Source organism: Myotis brandtii, unplaced genomic scaffold (assembly GCF_000412655.1).
Source record: "Myotis brandtii unplaced genomic scaffold, ASM41265v1 scaffold54, whole genome shotgun sequence".
NCBI classification, from domain to species: Eukaryota; Metazoa; Chordata; class Mammalia; order Chiroptera; family Vespertilionidae; genus Myotis; species Myotis brandtii.
Window position 1 is genome coordinate 1,955,409 of NW_005369989.1, and position 25,430 is coordinate 1,980,838.

The following is a 25,430-nucleotide window of genomic DNA, read 5'->3' on the forward strand; positions in this document are numbered from 1 at the left end:
CCCATAATCCCTAACAGCCCCTCCCAGCAATGCCACCATGAATAAACATCTGAGAAAAGCATGCACGCTTGCCAAGCATATGCGGCTTCTGCTTCCTGAGAAGTCTTCTATCTCCCCCTTCAATCCCAGTGCCATCCCCAGCCCTTTTTTTGAAAATCTGCCATTTCTACTAGCTTTAACCAAGGACACTGCAAATTCATAGCAAGCCCTTGCCTTGTAGCAGCTCAGTGTTACAGTGTTCAGCAACCCCAGACCTTAAGTGCTCACCACCCCTCAATAGGATTTACAAAGTGTGACTTTGGGCAATATCACAAAGTCAGTTTCATCTGAAGGAAAATATTCTTTACTACCATTTTAAAATTTCTTCCTCAGGGCGTTAAAAAGCTAATCAATGATAAAATTCCAAGTTCATTTAAAGATGAAGAATTGAGAATCAGTCACATTTAACCACTTTTAATCAGGAAAGTAGCTGCTGTGACCCATTAACCCCTAAAGATTATTGATGCTCCCTTTTATTTAAGATGCTATAGGTTAGTCGTTTGTCTTTGGCAGCCGGAGCATACAAAACCTCTTTTGCTTTTCACAAATTAATTCATTTCAGCCTGTGCATTTGTCAGACATTCCCGGAACCTTCAGCCAATGTTTTGTTGATTAAAAGATGTGTATTTTGAACATGGATGGAGAGGAAGGAATTTATAATTCTCAAAACCAGAGCGTGATTTATAATGCAGGCCGCTACCTGAATCATTCAGTGCATCATCAACACATGAATGAAATATTAAGAATTAGCAGGAGTGTCAGCCCCGGGTCTTAAAATCTATGGATCAATTGGTTCAGTTACACTGAGCAAGTCTACCCCTTTCAGCAGAATTTCTAGAACTCACAAACAAGATGATGACAGAGAAAAACACCTTTGTATAGTTTCTTCAAAGGGCTTTTGAAATACATCCTTTTCCCACAACAATCTGGTGCTTCCACTCCTATTTATAAATTACGTACCTTGTTTTCATGCACACAAATTCCTGCTACTCATTCCAGATTTGATTTGCTTTGGACTGGTTGTTTAATCTCCCCTCCCCACAGTGAATACATTGGGCCCTTTGCAGGGCACAGTTATTGTTTTAGGCACCATGCAATTTACTAAATGGTGCCCCAGTTGTGTAAAATGCTCCCAAAGATCCCTGAGGGAAAACAAAAGAATTAAGTCAACACATATTGATCACCCTATAGTTGGTGCTTTCTTCTATCAATCAAGGGCTCAGTCTGAACTGGTCCATCTGATCTGAGATACATAGAGCTGGAGACATTTTTCTGGCTCTCTGGTGGTTTAAAAGGCTAGGCAGTTGGAACAACTGCTTTTAAACAAAGCCTCATTTTAAAAGAAGCCTGAGTACAGAATGGAATTCAAAGAATTTAGAGGGAGGGGAGGGGAAAGTGGCAAAAAAACACACACAAAAAAAACCAAACCCTGGGAAATTTAAGAGAAGAAAGCACATGGGAAGTAAAAGATAAATTCCATCTGCCCTGTTGCGGTACACAGAGACCAGGATGCTACTTCAGCCAGGATGTATTGAACACCTACTAAGTGCAGGGCTTGTAAAGAGGTAGAGTTAAGTATTATGGATGTCCGAGAAGCGAAACACAATTCTTAGCTCAAGAAGGAATAGTTTTTCATGCAAACCAAGAATCTTTATGCAGATATTAGATTCCAAAAGGCAATCAATATATGCCATTTTATTCAACTATTGGGGACAGAAAATATTCTCTGGTGTAATTCATTTTAAAATTTGACATTAAAAGTGTTGTTTACAAACTCACACTAAAGAAATGGTTGAGAAAAATGTTTATTTCAAAGAAGCGAGTTGGGGCCTCTGGGGTTTGCTCCTGTCATTCCAGCCCTGTCACCTCCCCATTTCTTAAACAAACTGCCTAATACTCCCTTGACCACTTTGTGCTTGCATTTGACGTTGGATTATCCTGTTTTATTCTTCCCCCAGTTAATAACAGGAAAGTCTGAGGTAAGGGAGCTTGAAGTCCTTTACATAGGAGATGGTTCAGACCCTGGCTGGCCTAGGGAAAAAGTAGGAATTCAGAGGAAAGGATGATTCTAGAAACCTCTCAGAGACTTTGGTAGCTGACGGTATTGTGAGATTTAGGATTAGGGAACGGATGAAGTTAACATCAAAGTCCTAGCATGGAGGCTGGAAGAATGACGGCGACATGGAAAAAATGGGGTAATTGTGATGGGTGGCTGGTATGGAGAGATGGGAGATAAGAGTAGATATTAGGAGTTGCATTTTGACAAACTGCCTCTAAGAGGCATGTCTTATAGTCATTGGAAATATGCACTGGGGCAAATAGGAAATCCTGCAAATGTGTGTTAAACAGATTGTAACAGCAGGAAACAAGGCTGGATACTGCTAAAATGTGCCCTCTTATAGGGATTAAAGGCTGTGTTTATTCCATTTTTATTGTACATCATGTAGCCTAAGTATTTATTAAGCACCTACTTGCTATTTGATAAGTACATACCTCCCACCCCTGATAAAATAGCTAATGTGTCTTCAGGTTAAAACTCAGCCAGAAATGTCCCTACTGGTATCTGATGAATGTGTTTATTGTGCCTGTAGGTGACATTCTGAGTTATGGTTGAGGATATCTGGGATAGTTATATAGACTAAGATCACTGGCAATACAGAGATGAATGACAAATATTACCATTATACATTTTTTTTTATCGTTAACATTTATTGTATACTTACTAATTTCCAGGAACCATTTTGGTTGCATTAGCTCACTGAGTTTTGGTAAAAACCCTATGACACGGGGAAGTACTATTTCTATCCTCCTCACATGAATGAGAATGTTGAGTCTCAGGGAGGTTAAGGCACGATGCAAAGGTCACAGAGTCCATAGAGATGCAGCAGGGACTTCAACCCAGGCAGTCAGTGCAACTTTAGAATTTCTGATGATATGCCTGTATGAAAAAGCAATAAAGTATAATGAGTAATATTTCTACTTATTTTGGCATATATAATGAAAAAGACCCTCACATTGTATATCCTTAGTTGCTGGAGGTCATTTATCATTTCCATTTTTCTCAGAAAGAGTCTGACAGGTTAAAGGAGTTATCTACTCGGGGGAGATTTTACTCCCAAGGGACATTCATGAGTGTGTAAAGACATTTTTGGTTGCCATAACTGGAGGATGGGTGCTGCTAAAATCTGGTGGGTAGAGGCCAAGGATGCTGCTACCACCCTATAATGAACAGGACAGCCCCCCCCAAAAAAGAAGTGTCCTGTTCACATTGTCAATAGTGCTTAGGCTGAGACCCTGGGTTAGAGTGAAATAAAGGGGACCTTGACTGAAGGGAGAGAATGGTGGCTGAGTCTTGCTAACAAAGTTTTTCCCCATGAAGAAGCAGGTTTGGGAGGGGAGAAGAGATCAGATAGATTCATTCATTTGCTTGTTTACTCATAGAATCACCATCCACAGAGTGATTTCTTTGTATCAGGAATTGTGCTGGAGAGTAATGCGGAGGAAACAATCTTCGGGAGTTGCTTTGGAGAAAAGGAAGGAACAGAGAGTTAGAGGCAAACCAAAGATGCTTGGCTATTGAACATGCGCTGGGCAGAGCTTTGGTGTCAAGAGTGAGTTGCGTTCTTTTGTCAGAGAAGGAGATAACATGCTACCTTAGAGGTCTCTAAGGAAAGTCACAGTGGACAGACTCCGAAGCCATAGGCTGCTGTCAGAAGCCCCTGGGAACTTCGTTATGTCCCATTTATAGCAAGCTCACGCTGATCCAAATGCAGGGCCAGAGAGGGGAGAGGGCATCTTTTGTTCTCAGAAGTCCACAGAGTCGTGATGTATATAAGTATGTGTGTGCATGTGTGGATCGGAGAGGCCGAGACGCTTGCATTGCTTTCGAGGTGCTCTGCTGGCCTGGGAATAGGTGCTGGCTTTGTTTTTCCAGTAACAGCCTTTTCTGTTTCCAGCAGTCCTATGCACCAGCTCCCCACCCCATGGCTCCTCCCAGCCCCAGCACAAACAGCAGCAGCAACAACAGCAGCAGCAACAGCAGCGGGGAACAGTTGAGTAAAACCAACCTGTACATTCGAGGCCTCCCACCAGGCACCACTGACCAGGACCTAATCAAGCTGTGCCAACCGTAAGTGCCCTTCTGCTCTGCGCCGTTTCTAACCCACGTGCTCGCCCACGTGGGCTCCGACCACGCCGGCCTTGGCTCTTGTACCCCATCCTCCCATTCACTGGTGTCTCAGTGAGGAAGATGCTGTTGTCTGAAGGGATTTAAATGTGAGATCTAAGTCCAGCTTACTGTAGGGAATGAATTTGTTTATGGTATGAAGAGGGGATTCTTGAGCAGATATACATGGGAGTGCTGGCCGGGTGTGCATGTATTGACTAGGAAGATAATGGGCAAGCATTGAGTTGGGCCCTGAAACCTTGTGGTTGGTGGAGTCAGTGATGAATCTCATGAAAAAAAAAAAGGCTCCCTCCCCCCGCCACGCCCAGAAGTATTAGTGGGAAAATCTCAAAAACTCAGAAGAAGTGATAGATTTCAGCGTGGTTATCTCCTGTGTTGCAAACTTCCTGGCCAGTGCTTGTAAATCTCAATTCAGTGGGAATCAGGTAATTGGAGAATTGTAAGGCAAATGCTCTAGTTTCATTAAAGACATCTATTTCCAAGTCCAGTGAATCTACTTTCCACCAAGGCCAAGAACTACACTCGCCAAGTAGCTTCGTATTTTCTAGGAAATGTGGTAATGATTAAACGCCCTTCCAAAATATTTTCGTTATTCCATTATCTACCAACACATATTATCAACTCTCTTATTTCTCTGACAATCAATCAAACTATTTAAATTTACCTTCCAAATCACATTAATGATGGGTAATGAATTAAGAATCATAGATCAGTACTTGTAGATTATTGTCTGGTGATTTTCAAAGTCCTATCAGTCCCCTGTTTTGTGATTTGATTGTGCCTTAGCTGGGCATTTTTAAATTAGGGGAAACTATTACTCAATTGTTCTTTTTCTCTTTTGCAATCCTTTTACAAGAAGGTTGAGAGGATATTTATTTTGTAAATTTTCCAACCTCTAAAATATTGGAAGAGGAAAACAAAGCAGGCAGTATTTATTTGCCTTTGTTCTGTTTTTTTGTTTTGTTTTGTTTTGTTTTTAGATCGAGAACAAATAGCAAAACAACAGGAAGTGGCAGATAAACCAAAACACAAATAATGTTACTATATAACCAGTTGACTAGGCAGTATGTGGATTAGGGAGGGGGCACTTTGGAAAAAAATTTACTTAGAAGCAATTTTAAAAAGAGAATGAAATGTGCCAGGGCTAAGACATATGAATATGTTAGGTTTTGGTCTATAAAATGGTGAGGTTGAGAATTGGAGGGTAAATCACTCACTTTTCTTTTGTTCTTGCTGTTAGAAAGATCTAAGCCATTTTGAAAAGTAAGAGCTTTGAAAATGTGAAAGATTGCAGCTTCAGATGAAGTATCTCCTCAATGGAATGTGATGTGAAAAAGAAGGGTAGCTATTAACTGTTTTGTATATGAGTCTCATTCATAAAAAGAAGAATTATTGGATAATACAGAAAGATTGTTTCCCATACAAGTCAGAGCACTCGTTGAACCATAGATTTCTGGGGCCCACGAAATTATGATTCACTAGGTTTGGGGCCCAAGCATATGCATTTCTCATGGGTTCCCTGGTGTTGTTGAGATTGCTGTTTTTTTGGGGGGGATATACTTCTCTCTGTAATAATATGAAGACCACTGACTATTTCTAATGCATCAAGTTTCACTTAATATATGCCGGTCATTGAGTTGGACTTCTGTGCATTACAACCTACACAGCCTCTCTATGATCTTGAGGCAGATCATGGACCCTCTTTGAGCCTCAATTTCCTCTTAGAAGAGTAGGTTACCCTGTAGGATCAGTGGTGTGCGAGGGCTGCCTATGATTACTGCACTAGAGCCACTTGTTAAATGTTCTGGAATTCTGTGAGTGATTTGTTTCAGACTCAGTATCTTGAAGTTGGCCATGGTGGGAGTATTTGTATTACAGGAATAAGGGAGCCTTACAAATCAGGCATTTAACATTTTTTATCTCTTTTTATTTTTTGGAGAGCTGGTTTATGAATATACCACTGATAGAGCATTATACTATGACATTTTGTGTCAGTATCCATTTCTGCAAAAAAAAAAAATGTTGCCAGAAATGAATAAATGAAAAGTGTTCCCTAAATGCCTGTATTGGCATTTTTAATTTAGCAACGAGATTTAGTGACACAGAAACATTATTTTTGAGAAAAGAAGTTTTGTTTATATTTCTTATGTGCATTTGAGAAATGTAAAGAATGCTAAGTGCACAGAGGGTAATGGTTACATGTTCATATTAATTTTTGCTAGCTAATAAGATGTGGCTCATTCTAATGTTACTGTAAAAATGTTTATGGGTTTTCCAGCTACTGAAGTGGTCTAGACCTGGGGTTTATTGCTTAGATTCATTTACCTCGAGAATATTACAGAACTAATATGATCAGGCAATAGAATGTAATAGAAATAGCTGTGCACTAAGAGGTCTGGGTTTCAGTCCTGGCTGTGCCATCAACTGAGTAGTGGCCTGAGATAAATGATTTCTCCCCTCTTCACTTTAGTTTCCCCTATGGAGAAAACAATGTGTTTGAACTCGATAATCTTTTAAACTTTTTTTTTTCATCCTAAAATTCTCTTATTTTATTGAGGCCTTCATTAATTAGCAATAAAACCTGCTCTGGGCCACCTTTTATATCTTTCACCCAGTCCCCCTTTGCAGAATGGCTGGACCACAGACTAAATTGATATAGCTGCATGAATCTGACCTGATGGCTGGAGAAGTCTTTGCTATAAGACGAATGCAGGTCATGTGTCAAGTCCTGTGTCCTCACTTGTAGTGTTGGTTTCTCCTATTGCTCATTACTGTTTTACATGAGCAGTCTTCTAAAGATGCAAGTCATTTTGCATTGAGATTACTCATCCAGAATTTTAAAATAATTTCATCTATAAAAAAGAAAATATTTATTGGTTTAAATGAACTTGTTATCAGGATCAACTTTCCATATTTATTCCTATGAAATTGTATGTATTTTAGAGTTAATGGTATCTTATAAAATAGAAAATGCAGTATTTGCTAGTATCCATAGTAATGAAATGATGGAAAATAGAGATATACAAAAATGGCATAGATATATTGAATTATCTGTATTTGAATGCAATATTCATGTTAATACTAATGAACAGCAAGGAAATTATATTAAAGAAAAGCAGTTGCATTATTTCACAATGAATATTCTGAGAGCAAATTCTGTTAAAGTATCCCATTCACATTCATCATCAAATCTCCTATGTTTGGATTGCAAGACTAAAAACTAATAGACATGAAGAATGACTTCACTCCATGGAAAATCTCTAGTTACAACTATGTTTTGGATGAATACATTGCATTGTGTGTCTTGTTGTAAATACCTTATAATGTCTTCATCTTGAGAATTCTCAAGGAATTTTATTGTGTTCTCAATCAAGCAGTATTTACAGAGTACCTCTGATGCATGCCAAACAGTGGGCTGAAGATTCAGTGGTGAGTACATTTAGAGAAGGGCCTTGCTATAGCAGAGCTTATGTTTTCCTCAACAAAATAGGACGTCAGTTAAATAGTTATATGATTTTATATGAAATTGCAACTATACATGCAACATGGGAGCGTGGAACTAAGAGTCTTTGCAACATGGGATGGTACCTAGTTAGGGCAATGAGCAAAGGCATCTCTGAGGAAGTGACAGTTGAGCTAAGATCAGAAGGAGGAATAGGTTTAACTAAGTGAGGAAGGACGGGAAGAACATTCCTGGTGGAAGGAACTTCATGTGTGTAGGACTATTGGCTGGAGGCTGCATGGCAAACATAAAGGGTTGAAAACAAGGCCAATGTGGTTATAGCAGAGAGAAGGAGTTGGAGTAAGGAGCAGTATGAACTAGAAACATGGAGAGGAATTAGGTGATGATCCATTTGTATATCAGGTTAGGAGCTTTGTTTTACCCTAAGAGCAATGCAGAAGATCACTAAATGATCACAAACAGGAAGGTAACATAGAATTTGTTTCAAAAAGGTAACACCAGCTGCATAGTGGAGAGAAAGGATCCCATGTGATCAGGGAACAATCAGAGTAGGAATAGGTGAAAAGTGATCTGGTAGAAGAATAAGTTATGGTTAGAGAAACAGGCATGAGAATTAATAATTGTGGTGTTGGAACAACTATGTGTGGTGAAAGATGTCTTTTTTCATACGCATTTATTTTCCTATTAAAAAGTAAGGACTTAAGAGACAACCAAATGAACTCCAAAAAGAAACAATGAAGTAGCACCAAATAGGACCCAAATCACTGATTTTTAGTCTCTTTTTCTTACCTAGTCATGAGTGGATCATCAATATAATATTAAATATTGAGTGGCTACAATATTAAAAGCACTAAAGACAAATACAGTGGACCTTGAACAACATCGAGTTAGGGACACTGACTCCCACCATGAAGTCGAATATCACATATAACTTTAGACTTCCCCAAAACTTACCTACTAATAGCCTACTGTTGACCAGAAGCCTTACCATAACATAGTCAATTAACACATATTTTGTATGTTATATGTATTATATTCTTTATTCTTACCATAAAGTAAGCTAGGAGAAATGTTATTAATATGTTAAGAAAATCATAAGGAAGAGCAAATACACTTATAGTACTTTACTGTATTTATCGATACTGTAAATTTATATCAACTGTTCACAAGATAAAGTATCTGTCAGTATCTGTATCAATATTGTCATTATAATGCAAAACACTGTAAATGTTATACGTATAACTAACAATAGACATCAAAAACGAAAAGGTATTGTGAAAAAGAAATTCATGTTTACTTACAGGTTTAATGATCCTTGCATTGATAACCAAGAAGCAGCAATATGATTGCTTTTTGATAGTCTAGTGTAACTGATATGATTGCTTCAGTAGTAGTAAGAAAATCTCCAAACATTTTCCCAGTATGTTTATTGAAAAACTTCCATGTATAAGTGGACCTGTGCAGTTCAAACCCATGTTGTTCCAGGGTCAGCTGTATAATGAAAACTAACACTCCAGTTGATTATACAATTATGTTCAGGGGATGGTTATCAGTTGGAGACTATGGGTGCAATACTTATATGCCTTTTATGCTTATTTCAAGAAGAGGAGATGGAAGTGGAGGAAAATAGATTTGCCTTAATCAACTGAGGATATCGCAACATTTTTGGACGAAGTAAAATTTTCGTAGTATAATTACTTTTCACATATTAAGCTATATTTCCTCCTTCAAAGAAATTGGAAACATATTACTGTAAACATTCCCTTGAAACACATTGAAATTACTCTTAAAAAATAAAACCACACATTTAACATAATGGACAGAATTATAAATGTAAAGAAAATTCATTAATGTGTTTATATTTTCCATGTGAACAATACCTTTTATCTAATCATTTTCATGACTTATAAATTTTAACAAGTACAATGCTCTTAGAAAGCCCTAGCTAGACTGGCCCGCATGGCTCAGTGGTTGACCATCGACCTATGAACCAGAAGGTCACAGTTCAATCCCAGGTCAGGGCACATGCCCAGATTGCAGGCTTGATCCCCAGTGTGAGATGTACAGGAGGCAGCCAGTCAATGATGATTCTCTCTCATCATTTCTCTCTCTCTCTCTCTCTCCCCCCCCCGCCCTCTCACTTCCACTCTGAAATCAAAAAAATATATCAAAAAAACAAAACCCTAGCTGGACATTGCCCCCACTTGCACATAGTTAAGTAATCTAGAGCTAGTAACTACATTGTGCAGCTGCAGAGTAAATTGTCCTGTTCAATGTGCAACGATGCTGCTAAGGCCACCTGAAGCAGAGTGAAGGCAAAGGAGGGAAACACTTGGGTAGGTGCACACCTATTTCCAGTCATCACCAGAAGACCAGGAAGTCAGCTCCCGGCCCTTCATTTTTCTCTGTAAATGTTCTCCTGCTCAAGCTCTGACGCCCTAGCATGGCTCCCTTGAAATTGAGGCTGTAAATGTCACTTCAACATTTAACAACAGAGGAGAAACACCCACAATGAGAAGGGAACAAAGTAGGAGTGTTTTGTGCTCAACAGCTGAGGGTCTACCCAGGCTCATCTCCTGGAATTTTACCCAACCCCGTGGTTAAGGTGAGCACTGAGCGCTGAGCAGCAAGAGCTGACTCAAGTGCCATCCGGGCTCCAAGTGCAGAGTCCATTACACGTGGTGTCAGGCAATTTTGACAAATGCACCAACACAATCAAACCTTTTATCAATTTAAAAGGAACCTTGTCACAGTAATCTGTCAGACTGTTCAGATACAACAAAGGAAAACAAGTCGTCATGCACTCTGGGGTAACCGAGTAAATAAGAAAAATATGACTGGAATTTTTTTTTTTTTTAGTTCTTTCTTACTGTGTCATAGGAGATTTAAAAGTTCCCTCTAATAAGACCCGAGGAAATTTATTAGGAGCTTTCTTCTGCAAGTCGGACTCAAATTACGCAGCTGCTCTGGAGGTGTCATAAATCCGGGTGGTGGCAGGTGTGAGTAGGAAGTGAATGTGCGGATCTTTGACCCCTGCCTTTGTGCAATTTAAATGAGAGAGTGCCTGGAAGGCCCAAGCTAGATGTTTGAATTCATTGAGTCAGCATGGAGCTGACACTTGGCTACATATATTAATTCAGATTCAGGTACAGTTATATTTGCTAACTATATATTGGAAGCCAGACCTAGTTTGTAATTAGTAAATGCTTACTGTTAATAAATTTTGTATCTATCTGTATTATTAGCAACATTTATTGTGTTAGTATTACATACCATGTACTCTGCTAAGTTTTTATGTTATCCTTTTTAATGCTCAGAACAACCCAATGAAGTGGGAACAATAATTACCGAGTGATAATTGAGTAAACTGAGGCTCTAAGGCAGTGGTTCTCAACCTTCCTAATGCCGTGACCCTTTAATATAGTTCCTCATGTTGTGGTGACCCCCAACCATAAAATTATTTTCGTTTCTACTTCATAACTGTAATTTTGCTACTGTTATGAATCGTAATGTAAATATGTGATATGCAGGATGTATTTTCATTGTTATAAATTGAACATAATTAAAGCATAGTGATTAATCACAAAAACAATATGTAATTATATATGTGTTTTCCGATGGTCTTAGGTGACCCCTGTGAAAGGGTCGTTCGACCCCCAAAGGGGACGCAACCCACAGGTTGAGAACCGCTGCTCTAAAGGTTAAGGGTCCGGTCCAAGTGTACACAGCCACCAGGATTCACAACCCGGCTCTGACTTCAAAGCCCTTATTCATCACCATCACAGCATTAATTTAATGAGAACAAGGGTAGCTTAAGTCATGGGTTCTCAAATCCATGGCTGCTCATGAGAATCCCTTGAAGAGCTTTAAAAAGTACTGATGCCTGAATTTCACTCCCCGGGAGTCTGATTTAACTAGTATGCGGTCAGCTTAGACACTGAAGTTTTTAAAAGCTTGCTTAGGATATTCTAATATGAGCAAGGTTTGAGAACCCCTTGAGTCAATGCTGCCCACACTGATCAGCAAACATAATTTTATCCTTCATTGAAACTTCCTTGCTCTGACTTTCATAGAATCTGGAAATTTCATAGGAGTGCCAATTTGATTTTAATTAATCATAAGATTTAATAGTAAATTTTATTAAGACAATTTTAGAATGAATTGGGCTTTTTGATTACCAAATGGAATATTTAGATTTAGATGTGAAAAATAAAGCCCTGGTCTCCAAGAGTGCCTTAAGAATGTACCTGGTAGGATCTCACTTTCCTTCCTCACATAATTTTTATAAGCCAAGTATCTTCTCTTCAACATTTCACTTATTAATAATATTTGTATTTAATTGATGATGAAACAGGACACCATTCCTATTTTGACACATTATTAAACATATATATATTCATATTTTTCTTACTGACTATAGTATAGGGAATATAAATCTAGTGAATCTTTAAAAAATAATCAGCATTTGGAGGACATCCATAAAATTATTGTCCGACTGATTCATCATCCATTCATTCTTACTGTTTTCACTACTTTGGATGAAGAAAATTCTGCTGAATGTCCATGATATTTGAAAAGCGATTTATTTACGTTGCTGACAGCTGATAAAACTTTTCATATTTATACTAGAAACTGAGAAAAATAAAAATGAAATCACTGAGCACACCAGTTAACTGTAGTTACTATGTTGGTGGTAGTACACACAGGAAAAGGGGGGATGGGAAAGAGAATGATCAGCTCTCTTTGGATGTGCCAATTAAAGTCCTGAGGCCTGGGAGAAGTTGAATTCCAAGCAGGTTGTCTCTGTGCATGAAATTTTGAGGAACTTAGGGTTCAGGGGCAGGTCTATGGCAAGTTCAGATGGCATCTTGGTTTTCAGGGTGCCCAGTGATCTTCTAATTGTCAACACAGCTGACTCGTTGTAGTCCTTATTTTATTTGATCTCTCTGTTACTTGATCCTGTTGGCCTCTTCTTTACTCTCAAGACGTTCTTCCTCCTTGGTTATCCTGTCCCTCTTTCCTGGGTCATTGCCTAGTTTTGGGGAGATTCTTCTTCCCAGCTTCTTTTCCTCTGCCGGCCTCTTGTTGAATATTTTGGTGTTTTCCTGTCTTCTCACTTCAAAAACGATCTATTCTTCTCTACTTAATTTCAGCTTTTCTGATGACTATTAAATCTATATCTCTAGCTCGTGTAAACATGTTTCTTCTAGTCCTAGATCCATATCTCATTATTCCAAATTTGAATCTTAAGAGCTATGAAACTCAATGTCCTATAAAGACTATTCCTGGACTTGTTTCGACATGTTTCTTCTAGTCCTAGATCCGTATCTCATTATTCCCTGTACAATTCCAAATTTGAATCTTAAGAGCTATGAGACTCAATGTCCTATAAAGACTATTCCTGGACTTGTTTCTTTTTCAATGTTTCCTTCTCTATGAATGGCACCATTATCCATCCAGTCACTGAGATTAAAAACAAAAAACAAAATTTGTAGTCATTCTTCTCCCCAACCCAGAAACAGTTCCCAAGGTGCATAGATTCCAGTTGCTTGGTGTTTATGGTATCCAGCATCTCTTCTGTTTCACAGCTGCCATCGTTTATTTGCTTATTTAATCAAAAGTACTTATGGGATATCATCCATTTGCCAATTACTGCAGAGAGGTTTAGGACTGGTAAGTCTCTGCATAGAATTTGCATTCTAATGGGGAGAGACAATACATGAATGAATGAATAATTGAAGAAGGTAACATAAAAATATGCCATAAAAAGGGTTAAATGCCATGAAAAGGAGGTTGTATATAAAGACTAGGAGGTTACTATTGCCTGGGTGACCTTGAGATAGAATATCAATGTCAAGAGAGAGTCAGGAATATATTATTCAGGAAGAAGAGCACTTCAGACAGATGTCAGAGAGCTTGTACGAAAGCCCAAAGGTGGGAATAAACTTAATGTATTTGAGGAACACAAAGGTCAGACAGAATAGTAACTAAAGAGAGATGGAGATAGTAAGAAAATGAAGTTAAAAGAAAAAAAGAGCTATACCAGGGCTAAATCAGCAAAGTTTTGTTTCCCAGATTTTGGATTTTTTCCCTAAGTTATTTCTTTTTTTAAGAAAGGATATTTTTGCTATTATATAGAGAGTGGATTTGGGGGAGTATGAGAAAGTCAAGCAGATGAACAAAGAGACCATTGTGAAAGTCCAAGGAGGAGATGGAAATGGCTTGGAGTAGGATCGTGTGGTAGAGTAAGTTAGTTGTGATGGATACAGTATGTTTTAGAGATAATTCTGACAGAAATTACTGATGAATTGAACATGGCAGTGAGATTAAGCTAAATAAAAATTAGGGATAATACTCAGATTTTGGCTTTATAATTTAGAGAGAGTATAGAGTCACTTAATAAAATAAGGAGGATTGTAGAAGGAGTAACTTTGGATGGAGATAAATCAAGAGTTCTCAGTCTTGTTATGTTTTAGATCCTCTTTGACATCTAAAATGAGATACAAGTTGGCAGTTAGATATATGACTGAATTTCAAAGCAGGGTTTAGGTTAAAATACATAAAAAGGGCAACATTGAAAATTATGAATGGCATTTAAATACATTGTATTGATATAGTAATATAGTACCTAACATGTGCTAAACATTATTCTAAATATTTTACATGTAAGTACTTCATAGAACATGTATTAACTAATTTATAGCTCATGACAGCCCCCATTTAATAGCTGAAAAAAATCAGTGACACAAAGAAGTTAAGTACTTTCCCAAGGTTACACAACCAGTTACTTGTCTAGTCCAGTGTTTAAGGAGTTTGGTTTAATAGTTTCCGCTTTTAGTTATGATTCATACATAGGGTACGTATATAGTAAGAAAAGAAAAGTGGTCACACAACTCAAGATTCTGAGGTTCTGAGATGGGGAGAAGCCAAGAAAAGGGTTTATAAAGGAATAACAAGCAAGACAGAGGAAATACAGAAGAGCAGAAAAGTGTGATATTATAGAAGCTGGGAGAAGAAAGTATCTCAAGAAGGCAGAATAATCAAGCATGTTGAATACTAGTGAGAAGTTAAGAAATGTACCAACAGAAAAGTTACATTTGGATTTGGCAACGTTAAAGTCATGGGCAAGCTTGACCAGGACAGTCTTTGTAGATGAGTAAAAACTAAACCACTTGGTGGGCCTTCTTCAGGCTCATTACCTGACCAGCCTTCCAAATGGAAATGCCTGCCTCTCCTTTGTGCCCAAACTATATCTAAATAGTTAACTTTTCTAAAAATTTTCCCACTGGTTTTCTGGTTCATCCTCCCTCCCTCCCTCCCTTCCTCCCTCCCTCTCTCCCTCTGTCTCTCAATTCCTCTCTCTATCATCTATCTATCTATCTATCTATCTATCTATCATCTATCTATCTCTGTCTCTGTCTCTATTTCTACCACTATATCTATCTCTCTATCACCTATCTATCTCTCTTTATATATCTCTGTCTCTATTTCTATATCTACATCTCTGTCTCTTCAATTACCTCTCTCTCATCTCCCTCACACCTTTCTTAACTATAAACTTTTGAGGACAGTAGACTTCTCTCATTTACTTTTAAACGCCAGTGCTTAGCACAATTCCAGGTATTTAAGTGGTAACTGATAAATATTTAATGACTGAATCAAATCTGCATTCATTACTAATATCAAAATGATTTAATTGGACTTATAAAGCTTGTTCCAAGGTAGACTTGGAGTTCATACTGGGAGATACAGGAAGCAGGATTTTATCTTAGACACTGCACTCAAAGTTGTGGTGACACAAAGCATGCCGTGAAAGAAGGAATGCGGGGACTATGGAGATCTTTTGCTGTGTCGATCCCAAGGAGAGTCTTGGAGGGAAGTCTCAGGATAACATGAGTCACATGTATTCGAAGACATAAATAAGATCAGTACTTTGCTTACTCACTTAGTGTTGCTCCTGAGACAGGAAATAGCCATTTATTCTTGCCTGAGCTATAAAGTTTCGGCTGTCAAACAGATCACATATGCCACTGACTGCTAATTCTGCACGTAACACAAAGTAATCTGTGCTCATTGGATGGTGTTTGCTGAAAGTTATTTTGGCTCTGGAATTTTCCTACAGATTTCTCTCTGCAACCAAATGACTTGTGGGACCACAATATAAGAGACTATTGAAAAACACACATGAAAGTGTTCCCTGGAAATATGCCTCTGTGTATCTGTCATCAGAAAATTGGCAGAAGTATGATGATCTGCATATGTTACTTAATCACAGGATCCAGGATAAGTTATAGTTGCAATTTATTCTTAAAACAAAGTTTAAAAACCATCTGCTTTGCTTTTTTATCTGTTACCGTATTTATGCTATCTCGAACACTGTGGTGTCTCTTGATAAATGAGAACTTTATTTTGTGCCATAAATATGCCCCTGCAATTTTTGTAAGTAGACTTGCTATTTAATGTTTAAATCAATATTAAATGCACTCATTTTAAGTGTAGGACTTCATGAGTTTTGACAAATATATGCACCTACCTAGCCAACACAACAATCAAAATATAAAACATTTCTGTCATCCTGAAAGCTGTTTAAAAATACAATCATAGGCTAGGAAGTTCACAATTTAAAGTCACCCTACTTAAGAAAACAAGGAGCTAGCATCATACCATGAGCATGGCAGAGAATTTTGAGTCAGTTGTGGGTTCTAATTAACCACTTACTAGTTGTGGAGGCTTGGTTGAGTCATTTAGACCACTTGACCCTATTAGGGACTGATACATATTAAACCCTTAATAAATGCTAGTTATTGTTGCTCACTTCTACAATGTCAAAAATCGTTATTGCCATTCACATTTATATAACTAAATTAAGTAGAGTTCACCTGTAATTGTAAGGGTTCAGCATTCAAAGCACTTACAGTATTTTGGTTTTGATATTACTTCTGTCTTTTTTAGCTCTACATAACCATGAACACATATTATCTTGTGCTATTTTCAATCTTGCTGCTATCTGTTGTGTACTGATATATTTTTACTATAAACATTCAAAGTATCAAGATAAATACATACAATTTGGGTTCTGTCTACAAGACGGAAAATAAAAGATATGCAAACAATTTAAAAGCATTTTTAGTTGTAGTGTATAAATATGGCATAATGATATGCATTTTACTAATAAAGTGGAGGTTTTAGAATCAAATTGATGCCAAACATTTTGACTCTTGAATATAGTAAAGCTCTTTAAAACATTTTTGGTAATCTTAGTCACTGTGCATAAATTAATGCTATGCTAATATCACTTAGATTTGATTGTCGAATGAACAGAAACGGTTGAGTTTGGTTTTAGCTTGAATCCGTTTTTATTAACTACATTTTTATACAAAGTGTATGCTTAAAATGTGTTTCCTCAGTGTATTTAATAATGTTTTAAAAAATATTTTCTCTAACGAGAGACCTTTATTTAAATAATTGCACTAAAGTTAGAATCAGGGGCACAGATGCTTAAATAATATCAATTACTGAAATATTCTTTCATCAATATATAAATTCAGGGCATGTCAAACTTGGTTTCGGTTGACTTCTTTCTTGGGAAATACAGAGATCCTGTTATTCCAGGTCTCAGTACAGAGAGCCTTGTTCTTTTTACATCTTGATGAAGACCCCTCTGGGCTCCACTGTCAAATCTATCATTTTATTAGCTATGGGCCCTTGCTTTGCGGGGCCTCAGTTTCACTTTCTATAAGATGGATGTAGTAATGGCACCTCGCATTTAGGGTTGTTAAGAGCATTAAATGAGTTAATACCCAAAATACATTTGGGTATTATAAGCATTGGTTATTGTCAGCTTATAATGCTTATAAGCATTTTCCCATCATAAACTGAAAGTAATTTGCTCTCAGTATGAACATCCTGCATGAAGCTAGTGGTCATCTGATCAGATGATTTCCCGCTCTGTACTGAAAGTGTACATCACAATGTTATCACTCCAAGTCCTTTCCAGCTCTGGAGTTCTATGATTCTGTACCTCTAGACTCTATCTTCATAAGCACAATTGCCTTCCATCATTCAAGACATAGACCTTGGTTATTGGTAACTGCTGCCCTGTACAAGAGTTTTCAAAAACAACTGAGCCCGACATTGATTTGTTACCTAAAAAAAATTGAACCTTGCTGGTTCTTGCACAGGAATCTTAGCAAAGCAACCAAATTTAAGATAGCGAGCCGACCTGTTTCACCAATTCCTGCTTCGACAGCACAGGGCAAGCCAGAGACACAATCGGTAGAAAATCTACATGTCTCAACAGAGGACCATGGCGCACTCACAGGGTGAACGGGGTGATCACTACAATTACCTGTGTGCTTACTGGATAAAGTGTCCTTGGGATGCATTCGTGACCACAAACAAGAAAACAATTGTAAGCAGTGCAAGTAAAAACTAGAAATGAGGTTATCAGAGAACTGTTAAAGGGTCCCCCAGTTTGAAAATGAAAAGGAGGAGTCATCTTGCCCTAATAATCGATGACACCTCTGAGGAAGGGAAAGGAGGCATATTTCCAGGGAACACTTCATGCCAGGCTCATTTTGTCGGGGCAGAAAGTGATCTGCTGAGGGCCTTGACAGAAACACTGAGTCCTTGCTTCTGTATCACTGTGTGTGAACTCTGTTTTACTCTAGCTGTAAAGCGAAAGGGCAGAATGGATTAGGTTACAGCTTCACACTATTCTGTGGAAGATGAATGCATCCATGTTCATTGCATGTTTGAATTCCAGTGAAAAGGACAATGCAGTGAGAGCTGACATTTTACAGGTGCTCTGTGCCGGATACTGTTTCAAGCACCTCATAGGTAGAGTGATCCACTCTTCCTGGCTTGTCCCGGACTTTCCCACTTTCAGCATGAAAGTCCCACATCCTGGCAATGCCTCTATTCTGGGCAAACTAGGACTCGGCTTAGAAGAACTGTACTCAACATTTGTTGATCAGTTTTTGGAAACTGCTACTTTAAGCGAAAGGACATGTAAAATGAAACCAATGTCGTCATAAGCCAGTCATTTTCAACCCGTGTGCCATGGAACACTGGTGTGCGCAAGAATTTTGAAAACATGCAATACCTATTTAGTCAGGGCCACTGACCTCTTTTCTCTTAGATTGTCAACTAAAAAAATAACCGCCAACATAACAATAGCTGTCTTCTAATATTAAACATTAAAATAAATATGAGCTGTATGTACATTTAAGACACATTTATAAAAACAAGAAAGATCATGACTTTCCAACCCACTTATTACATACTAGAGGCCTGGTGCATGAAATTTGTGCACTCAGGGAGGTCCCTCAGCCTATTCAGCGCACTCTTGCAGTTCGGGAGCCTTTGGGGGATGTCTGACTGATGGCTTAGGCCCACTTGTGCCTAAGCCGGCAGTTGGACATCCTTAGTGTTGCCGCGGAGGTGGGAGAGGCTCCCACCGTCGCCGCTGCGCTCACCAGCCATTAGCCAGGCTTTTGGCTGAGCGGCACTCCCCCTGTGGGAGCACACTGACCATGAGGGGGCAGCTCCTGCATTGAGTGTCTGCCCACTGGTGGTCAGTGTGTGTCATAGCAACTGGTCGTTCCACCGTTTGGTTGATTTGCATATTAGCCTTTTATTACATAGGATAGTTCAGGGTTGTGGGTGGCTGGAGCCTCTCCCAGCAGCTCGGGGCACAAGATGAGAACCAGCGCTGGACAGGATGGCTGTCCATTGACGGGCGCATCACAGAGGCTGGGACACTCACAGAGGCTGGAACAATTTAGACACCTGACTTCCTCTCACATGCACATCTTTGGGATGTGGGAGGAAATCAGAGTCTCCGGAGAAAACCCACACAGACATGGGGAGAATGTGCAAACTCCACCGTTGTTTGCTTGATTTTCTGTAGGGGATCGAGGTCATGGTTTACAAATCATGTAGTAAACATGCAGTGAAAATGGAGGGAAATACACCTTGGTGCTATCCTTCTCTAGCAGCTCACACCAAGTATTCTATATTAAACGGAAGAAATGTACATATAGTTGGGGTGCTAAGGAACCACTAAAATAAATAAACTTTTGAAAGTATGCCTGAATGTACATTGTTCTGGGTGACCTTCACGTAGTCTGAAAGTGACTTTAGAATTGGTATACATTTTCTTGGATTCTTGGATCTACAGCAACCCAATACATACAATCTTGCTATTAATGTGGTTATAAATGGGAGAAAAAAAATCTACATTTACACTGAAAACTCCTTGAACCCCTGCTTCTCTTGCTTGCTGAGACCGAAGCCTCAGGGACAGCAGCTGCTTGTTTCGGGGACACCACATTTAGCTCACCTCCAATGTCTGATGTTTAACCCATTCATCCAGAAAGCTGTGGTGGGTAGCCTTTGCTTTTCAGCCATTTTCTCTGGAATGCTTTTGGCTCTGCTTTGTAGAAAAACAGAGAGGTAAGGCTTCCGCAGGATGTAGGTACCCCTGGCCGGGATTTTAGACGGGGCAGTGCTCTCTCTCTCTCTCTCTGGGTTGGCACAGCCTGGTGAAATTGTTGAACTGCCGCACTTCAGTCATGGTGCCCGCCTGATGGCTCGAGGCCAAGTTTGCTATTTGGCAACGAGCAGCCAGACAAGCAGCTGGTTATTGCAGCGCATCCAAGCAGCGAGCGTGGGGCCGTGACTCTGGTGCCAGATCCTTCGACCCAGTTAGCAACTGAACCCCGGAGGCTTCCCCTGGCTCTGCTCCCGCCTCGCCTCATGGTGGGCTTTGCCCAGGAAAGCGTGGTCTCCAGCACGTTGTCCTGCCTGGGCCTTGAGCGATGGCGTCTGCCTGGAGGAGGATGCTAATAGACCACCTGAAGCTGAGGGACCACTTGGCAGCTGTGCCCGACTCTGTGGGGGCCCTGGCCAGAGCATGCTTTCACTGGAGGCCGACTGCAAGAGGGCAGACTCGGTCCGAGCTGCTGGCATTCCACGCCAGCCGGGGCGAAGAAGTGACAGCCCGCTGGCATCTGCCTTGGGCCCTGCTGGCATCTATTTTGCGCTGTGCTTTGTGAGAAGTGCTGAGGTTGAAGGGCCTGGGGAGCAAACTTGTCAAGAAGAAATGGGCAGGAGGAGAGGAGGGAAGAGAAACTGGCTCAGGAAGTACTGCTGTAATCCAGGATGATGCCCTTAGCAGTGGGTGAGCAGGGTCCTACTGCACATACTCTGTGCATGCAAAGTGGAAACCGTGCCTTTCTTAGGCTTTTTAGGCTCCCTTTTCTGCCAGGGCTTCTGGACCCTGAGGATGGTTTGATGTTGGCCTTTGGGAGAGAGAGAGCCCAGCTTTTTTGAGGGGAGGCCCTTGCCCCCCATAGGTGTTCCCCTCCTGGGGTCTGGCGCCATCTGCATGTTGCTGCAGCTGCTGATGGATTTAAATGGAGTTAGCAGGAGTTGGGCACAGCATATTTGGAAAGCAATCATCCCTCTTATTTTGTTGGGGTGGGAGTGGGGAGCAGCGACTCTGGCAGGATTATTTTCCCACTGTTCTCTAGCAGACACCATAATACCGTTTTCAGCACTGAGCCCTCCATGTCGATTCCCTGGAACTCAGAGAGCTATTCAGAATGGTTCAGTGTGAAGTCTGACAATTTGAACATAGCCATGGGGTAATTCTCAGCATCGTTCAAAGGATGCCTGTAATTTCTCCCGGGGAAAGTTGAAGTCTACTACAATGGTGGATCTATTAAAAATATTGGCACAGAGGAACAAGGGCTCTATTGTGTTTAATTGCTGGGATTCCCGCCTCACCACACAGGACAAGTACCAGCAGGATACTTTCTATGAAACTTGCCTTTTACTCCGAATATCTGATCACTTTCTGGAATGAAGTATATGGCTAGCATGTCTACCACTTAATGTAGATGAAGGAAATAGAATGGGAATATAGCTCCAATGTTGTATGCCAACTGTAAAAATTGTTCTCTCTTTTTTTGAAATCAGGTCTGCTAACTTTTTTTTTTTATTATTTGGTCATTTGGCCAAGGAACATTATTGTTGTCACTCACCATGTACAACTATCCTTAGGACTGTGCAGGTTCAGACAAAGCAAGCTCACATGCATAGTGTAAGGGTGAAATCTGATATTTGTTTAATTAATAAATACTTCACTCAAAAATAAATTTCACAATATTGGACATGAGTGTTTTTCTTATTTAGCAATCCATTTCCATTGTCAAACGAATGCATTGGCATGTGGCATTTTTTGTTCACGAATTCAAAGTTAGATAATTTGTGTTTAAGCCTTTATCCCTCTCATTTCCCTCTTTATCTGCTGAACTCCCACTCATACCTAAGAAACCAACTCACATATATTGCATTGAGCATTTCATATTTTTTCTCTAATTTTCACAAAAGTATTTGCCACAACATGCATCTGTGGTCCCATTCCATCTTATTTATATATTGATTATCACTTTTACCACTCTGTGTTCTAGTTCATTTTGACCTATTCATCTCTCCTACTAGACGAGGAGCTGTTTCCTATCCATATTTGCATATATTTTAATTTCAGTGACATTGAATTATATAATGAAGTTAAAATGTCGCTATTTACAGCAAGAACTTTTTTTCAGTTTCAAGTACACAGGTACAGTCCATTAATGTTATTTGCAGAAGTTGTTTCTATAAAGTCACTGCAAACACTGACTCGTTAGCAAAACTGAATCATTGCTCCCTAATGCAGTTAGGTTTCTGCGAAACTGATCACAACATTTTCATCAATTGATCAATATACAACCTTGTTTTATGCGTGTTTCTGTTTAAAGATACCTTTTAATATAAATTATTAATTCATTAACATGGAACACTTGGCCAACAGTACTATAACTCATGCCTGACCAAAGGTTATCTAACATATATTTTCTCACTAAGGTGCTGCCAAAAATCCAGAAATAGCAAAACTAAAACCACCAGAACAGTAAAAAAAAGTATTTGGTAAGAATATATTCTGCACATAAAAACAGCTGGCAAAACTGGGAGCTTTCAAATTCAAAGCTGATATGAAGCTCAGAGGCATGTTACAGGATGGCCTCTACAGTGAAAATGAGGAAGTGTTTCAACATGTGCAGTGATTGGTTATTACCATGGGAGTTTGCACAGCAGAGAATTGGTTGGAAGTGATTATCTTTCACTTATCATTTTGGAAAGGCGACAAATTTATTTTGATTATCAGAGGCATTTACAAGAAATGACCCAAGTTTTACTCATGTTCATGAAATAAGCTAGATTTAGTTTTGCTTACGTGGCTTAAAAGGTTTTGTATGTTTGGGGGATTTTTCAAGCCTGCTCTGTATTTTATTTTTATTTTAATAGCACATTGTAGCCTTCTCACACTTCGGAACACTAGAGAGCCCTTCAGCATTAGATGGAGGGCCTTTTTTAAACAGAAAGAAAAGGCACAGAAATGTGAAAAATGTGGCACTAAATAGACCGCCAAGAGGACACTTGTTTATAGTACAAGGCAGAGCGCGGCCTTGTTCAATCTCAGCTGGAGCATTCGCATCAGACAACTCAGTGTTTCACCTCATTGCACATGTCCACAAATGACCACGAAACCACCGCTGATTTGGGGCTTACAAATAAATTTTAGGAAGTAGGTAAAATCACAAATAAAGAGTCTGTGAAAAAAGATGATCAATTATATGATGTATCACTGATACATAATACGATGCTTAGTCACCATTTGCTTAATTTTAATTGGGTATATGGTGGGGAATAGAATTAGGAAACTTCATTTCTATGGGGTATTTTATAAAAAGGGACTATAAAATTTTCATTTGAAGTACATTTTATTTTAAAATTATATGACATCTAAAGCACTCCTTACTTATTGGCAGTGCTTAATTCAGAAAAGAAAATTGAGAGACCCTTTAAAGACATGTTTTCTAGAAGACACTCCACACCCCCTGTCATTTGCTCTAATCTAGAGGGTAATGCAACATGAACCAAAAAGAAAGTATTGAATGCAGAAAGGCACAACCTGAGCACAAATATCTGCACAATGGATTTGCAGCAGCAGCAATGAGCTTGACTGAGAATAGAATATAGATATGCATGTATTATTGATGATAATTCACTATGGGGAACTTCCCGCTGCAATTTATCCAATCCACTGTGTGCCACTGGATATAGCACATGCATCTTTTTATTTATCCTACGTGGGATTATGAACAGTACCAGAAGGACTCATAGGAAAGTAATGGCCATTTCATAGTAATAGATTTTTTGCTAATAGAAAAAATGGGTATTGTACCTCCAAGACATTTTTCAAATAGTGTGCATGTGTATTTGAGGAAAGTAAAAAAAAAGCAAGCTCTTACATCTTTAAATAAATATGTTCTATTAAAGAACCAAGTGTTTGTGTAGAAGGTGGTAAAAGAAATACATCGTAAGGCATATATCCTGCCATAGCCCTGATAATATGGGCGTTAAGGGTGGCATAGCAAAGGCATTAAACAAGTACATATGGGCAAAAGGGGTGAAGGGAATCCAAAAGTACAACCTTATAAAATAAGTAAGTCATGGGATATAATGTACAGTGTGAGGACTATAGTTAAGACTGTATTGCATATTTGAAAGTTGCTAGGATAGTAAATCTCTCAAGTTCTCATCACATACACAAAACATATCAATAACTTTCATACAATAACTTTCGTAAAATAGTGTGGAAAAGATATAATCAGTATGAGAAAACATAGAGTGTCTTTTGAGATGGACCTTGCATATGGTGAGGCAGAAATTAAAGCATGAACAGCGTTACGAATGGGGCACACAAGGGCACACTTAGAGACAAGTTTCAGTCCAGGTGAGCCAATGTGTGTGGATTATGCAGAATGAGTTGGCAAAGAGGTGGATTTGACTCAAATCAGTGATGTCCTTGACTGTCTTTCTCCACCTTCACATCCAACCAGTTGTCCAGTCCTTTCATGGTTCTCTTTTGGTTTTCTCTTGAGTTTACTCATCCTTTGCTCTTCATCATTATACCATTACTTTCATCCAGGTGACTGCTCTCTCTTATTGAGAAGGCCTCTGGACTCTTCTCCTTGCCTCTAACGAAGGCCCTTCAATCTGCACTCTACAATGCAACTGGAACCACCTCGCATTATGTGACCCAGATAATTTCACCTGGAAGCCCAGAGTCCTTCAAGTGTTCCCATTGTCTTTGCATGTCATAAAGGCCACTTAGGATTAAGTAGGTCACCCATTTCCTTCTCCAACCCCACCTCTTACCACTTCTCACCTTGCACTCTCTATCTCAACATTAATAAACTCACCTCAAGTCACTATGATCTGCCTTCAGGCTATTATACCTGCTGTTACCTCTGCCTAGAACACTCTCCCTTCCCACCACCCTCCTACCCAGGTAACTCCCATTGTACATGGTCAGGTGTCAATCCACATGACCATTTCTCTAGAAAGCTCTTCCTGACCCCTCTCAGATTAGACCAGATGACCTTCTGAATTTCTCACATAGTACCGTGTGCTTAGTCCATAGAGAATTAATCCAGAGCGTATTATAACTATATTTTAAAAGTGTTGGCTTTCCTCCAACTAGACCAGTGATGGCGAACCTATGACACGCGTGTCAGAGGTGACATGTGAACTCATTTTTTTGGTTGATTTTTCTTTGTTAAATGGCATTTAAATATATATAATAAATATCAAAAATATAAGTCTTTGTTTTACTATGGTTGCAAATAT

General features: G+C 39.2%; 1 protein-coding gene across 15 annotated transcripts in view; it reads left to right on the forward strand.

Moving 5' to 3' along the window:
- RBMS3 (RNA binding motif, single stranded interacting protein 3) overlaps positions 1-25,430 on the forward strand; it is a 965,283-nt gene that overhangs the window by 477,524 nt on the left and 462,329 nt on the right. For 9 of the 15 annotated variants that reach the window (XM_005878038.2, XM_014549231.1, XM_005878041.2 and 6 more), the window contains exon 2: positions 3,996-4,168. In XM_005878038.2, the coding sequence (XP_005878100.1) occupies positions 3,996-4,168 (173 nt within the window). The remainder of the gene's footprint in view (positions 1-3,995; positions 4,169-25,430) is intronic. The other 6 variants (XM_014549237.1, XM_014549230.1, XM_005878046.2 and 3 more) reach the window with 1 other exon arrangement.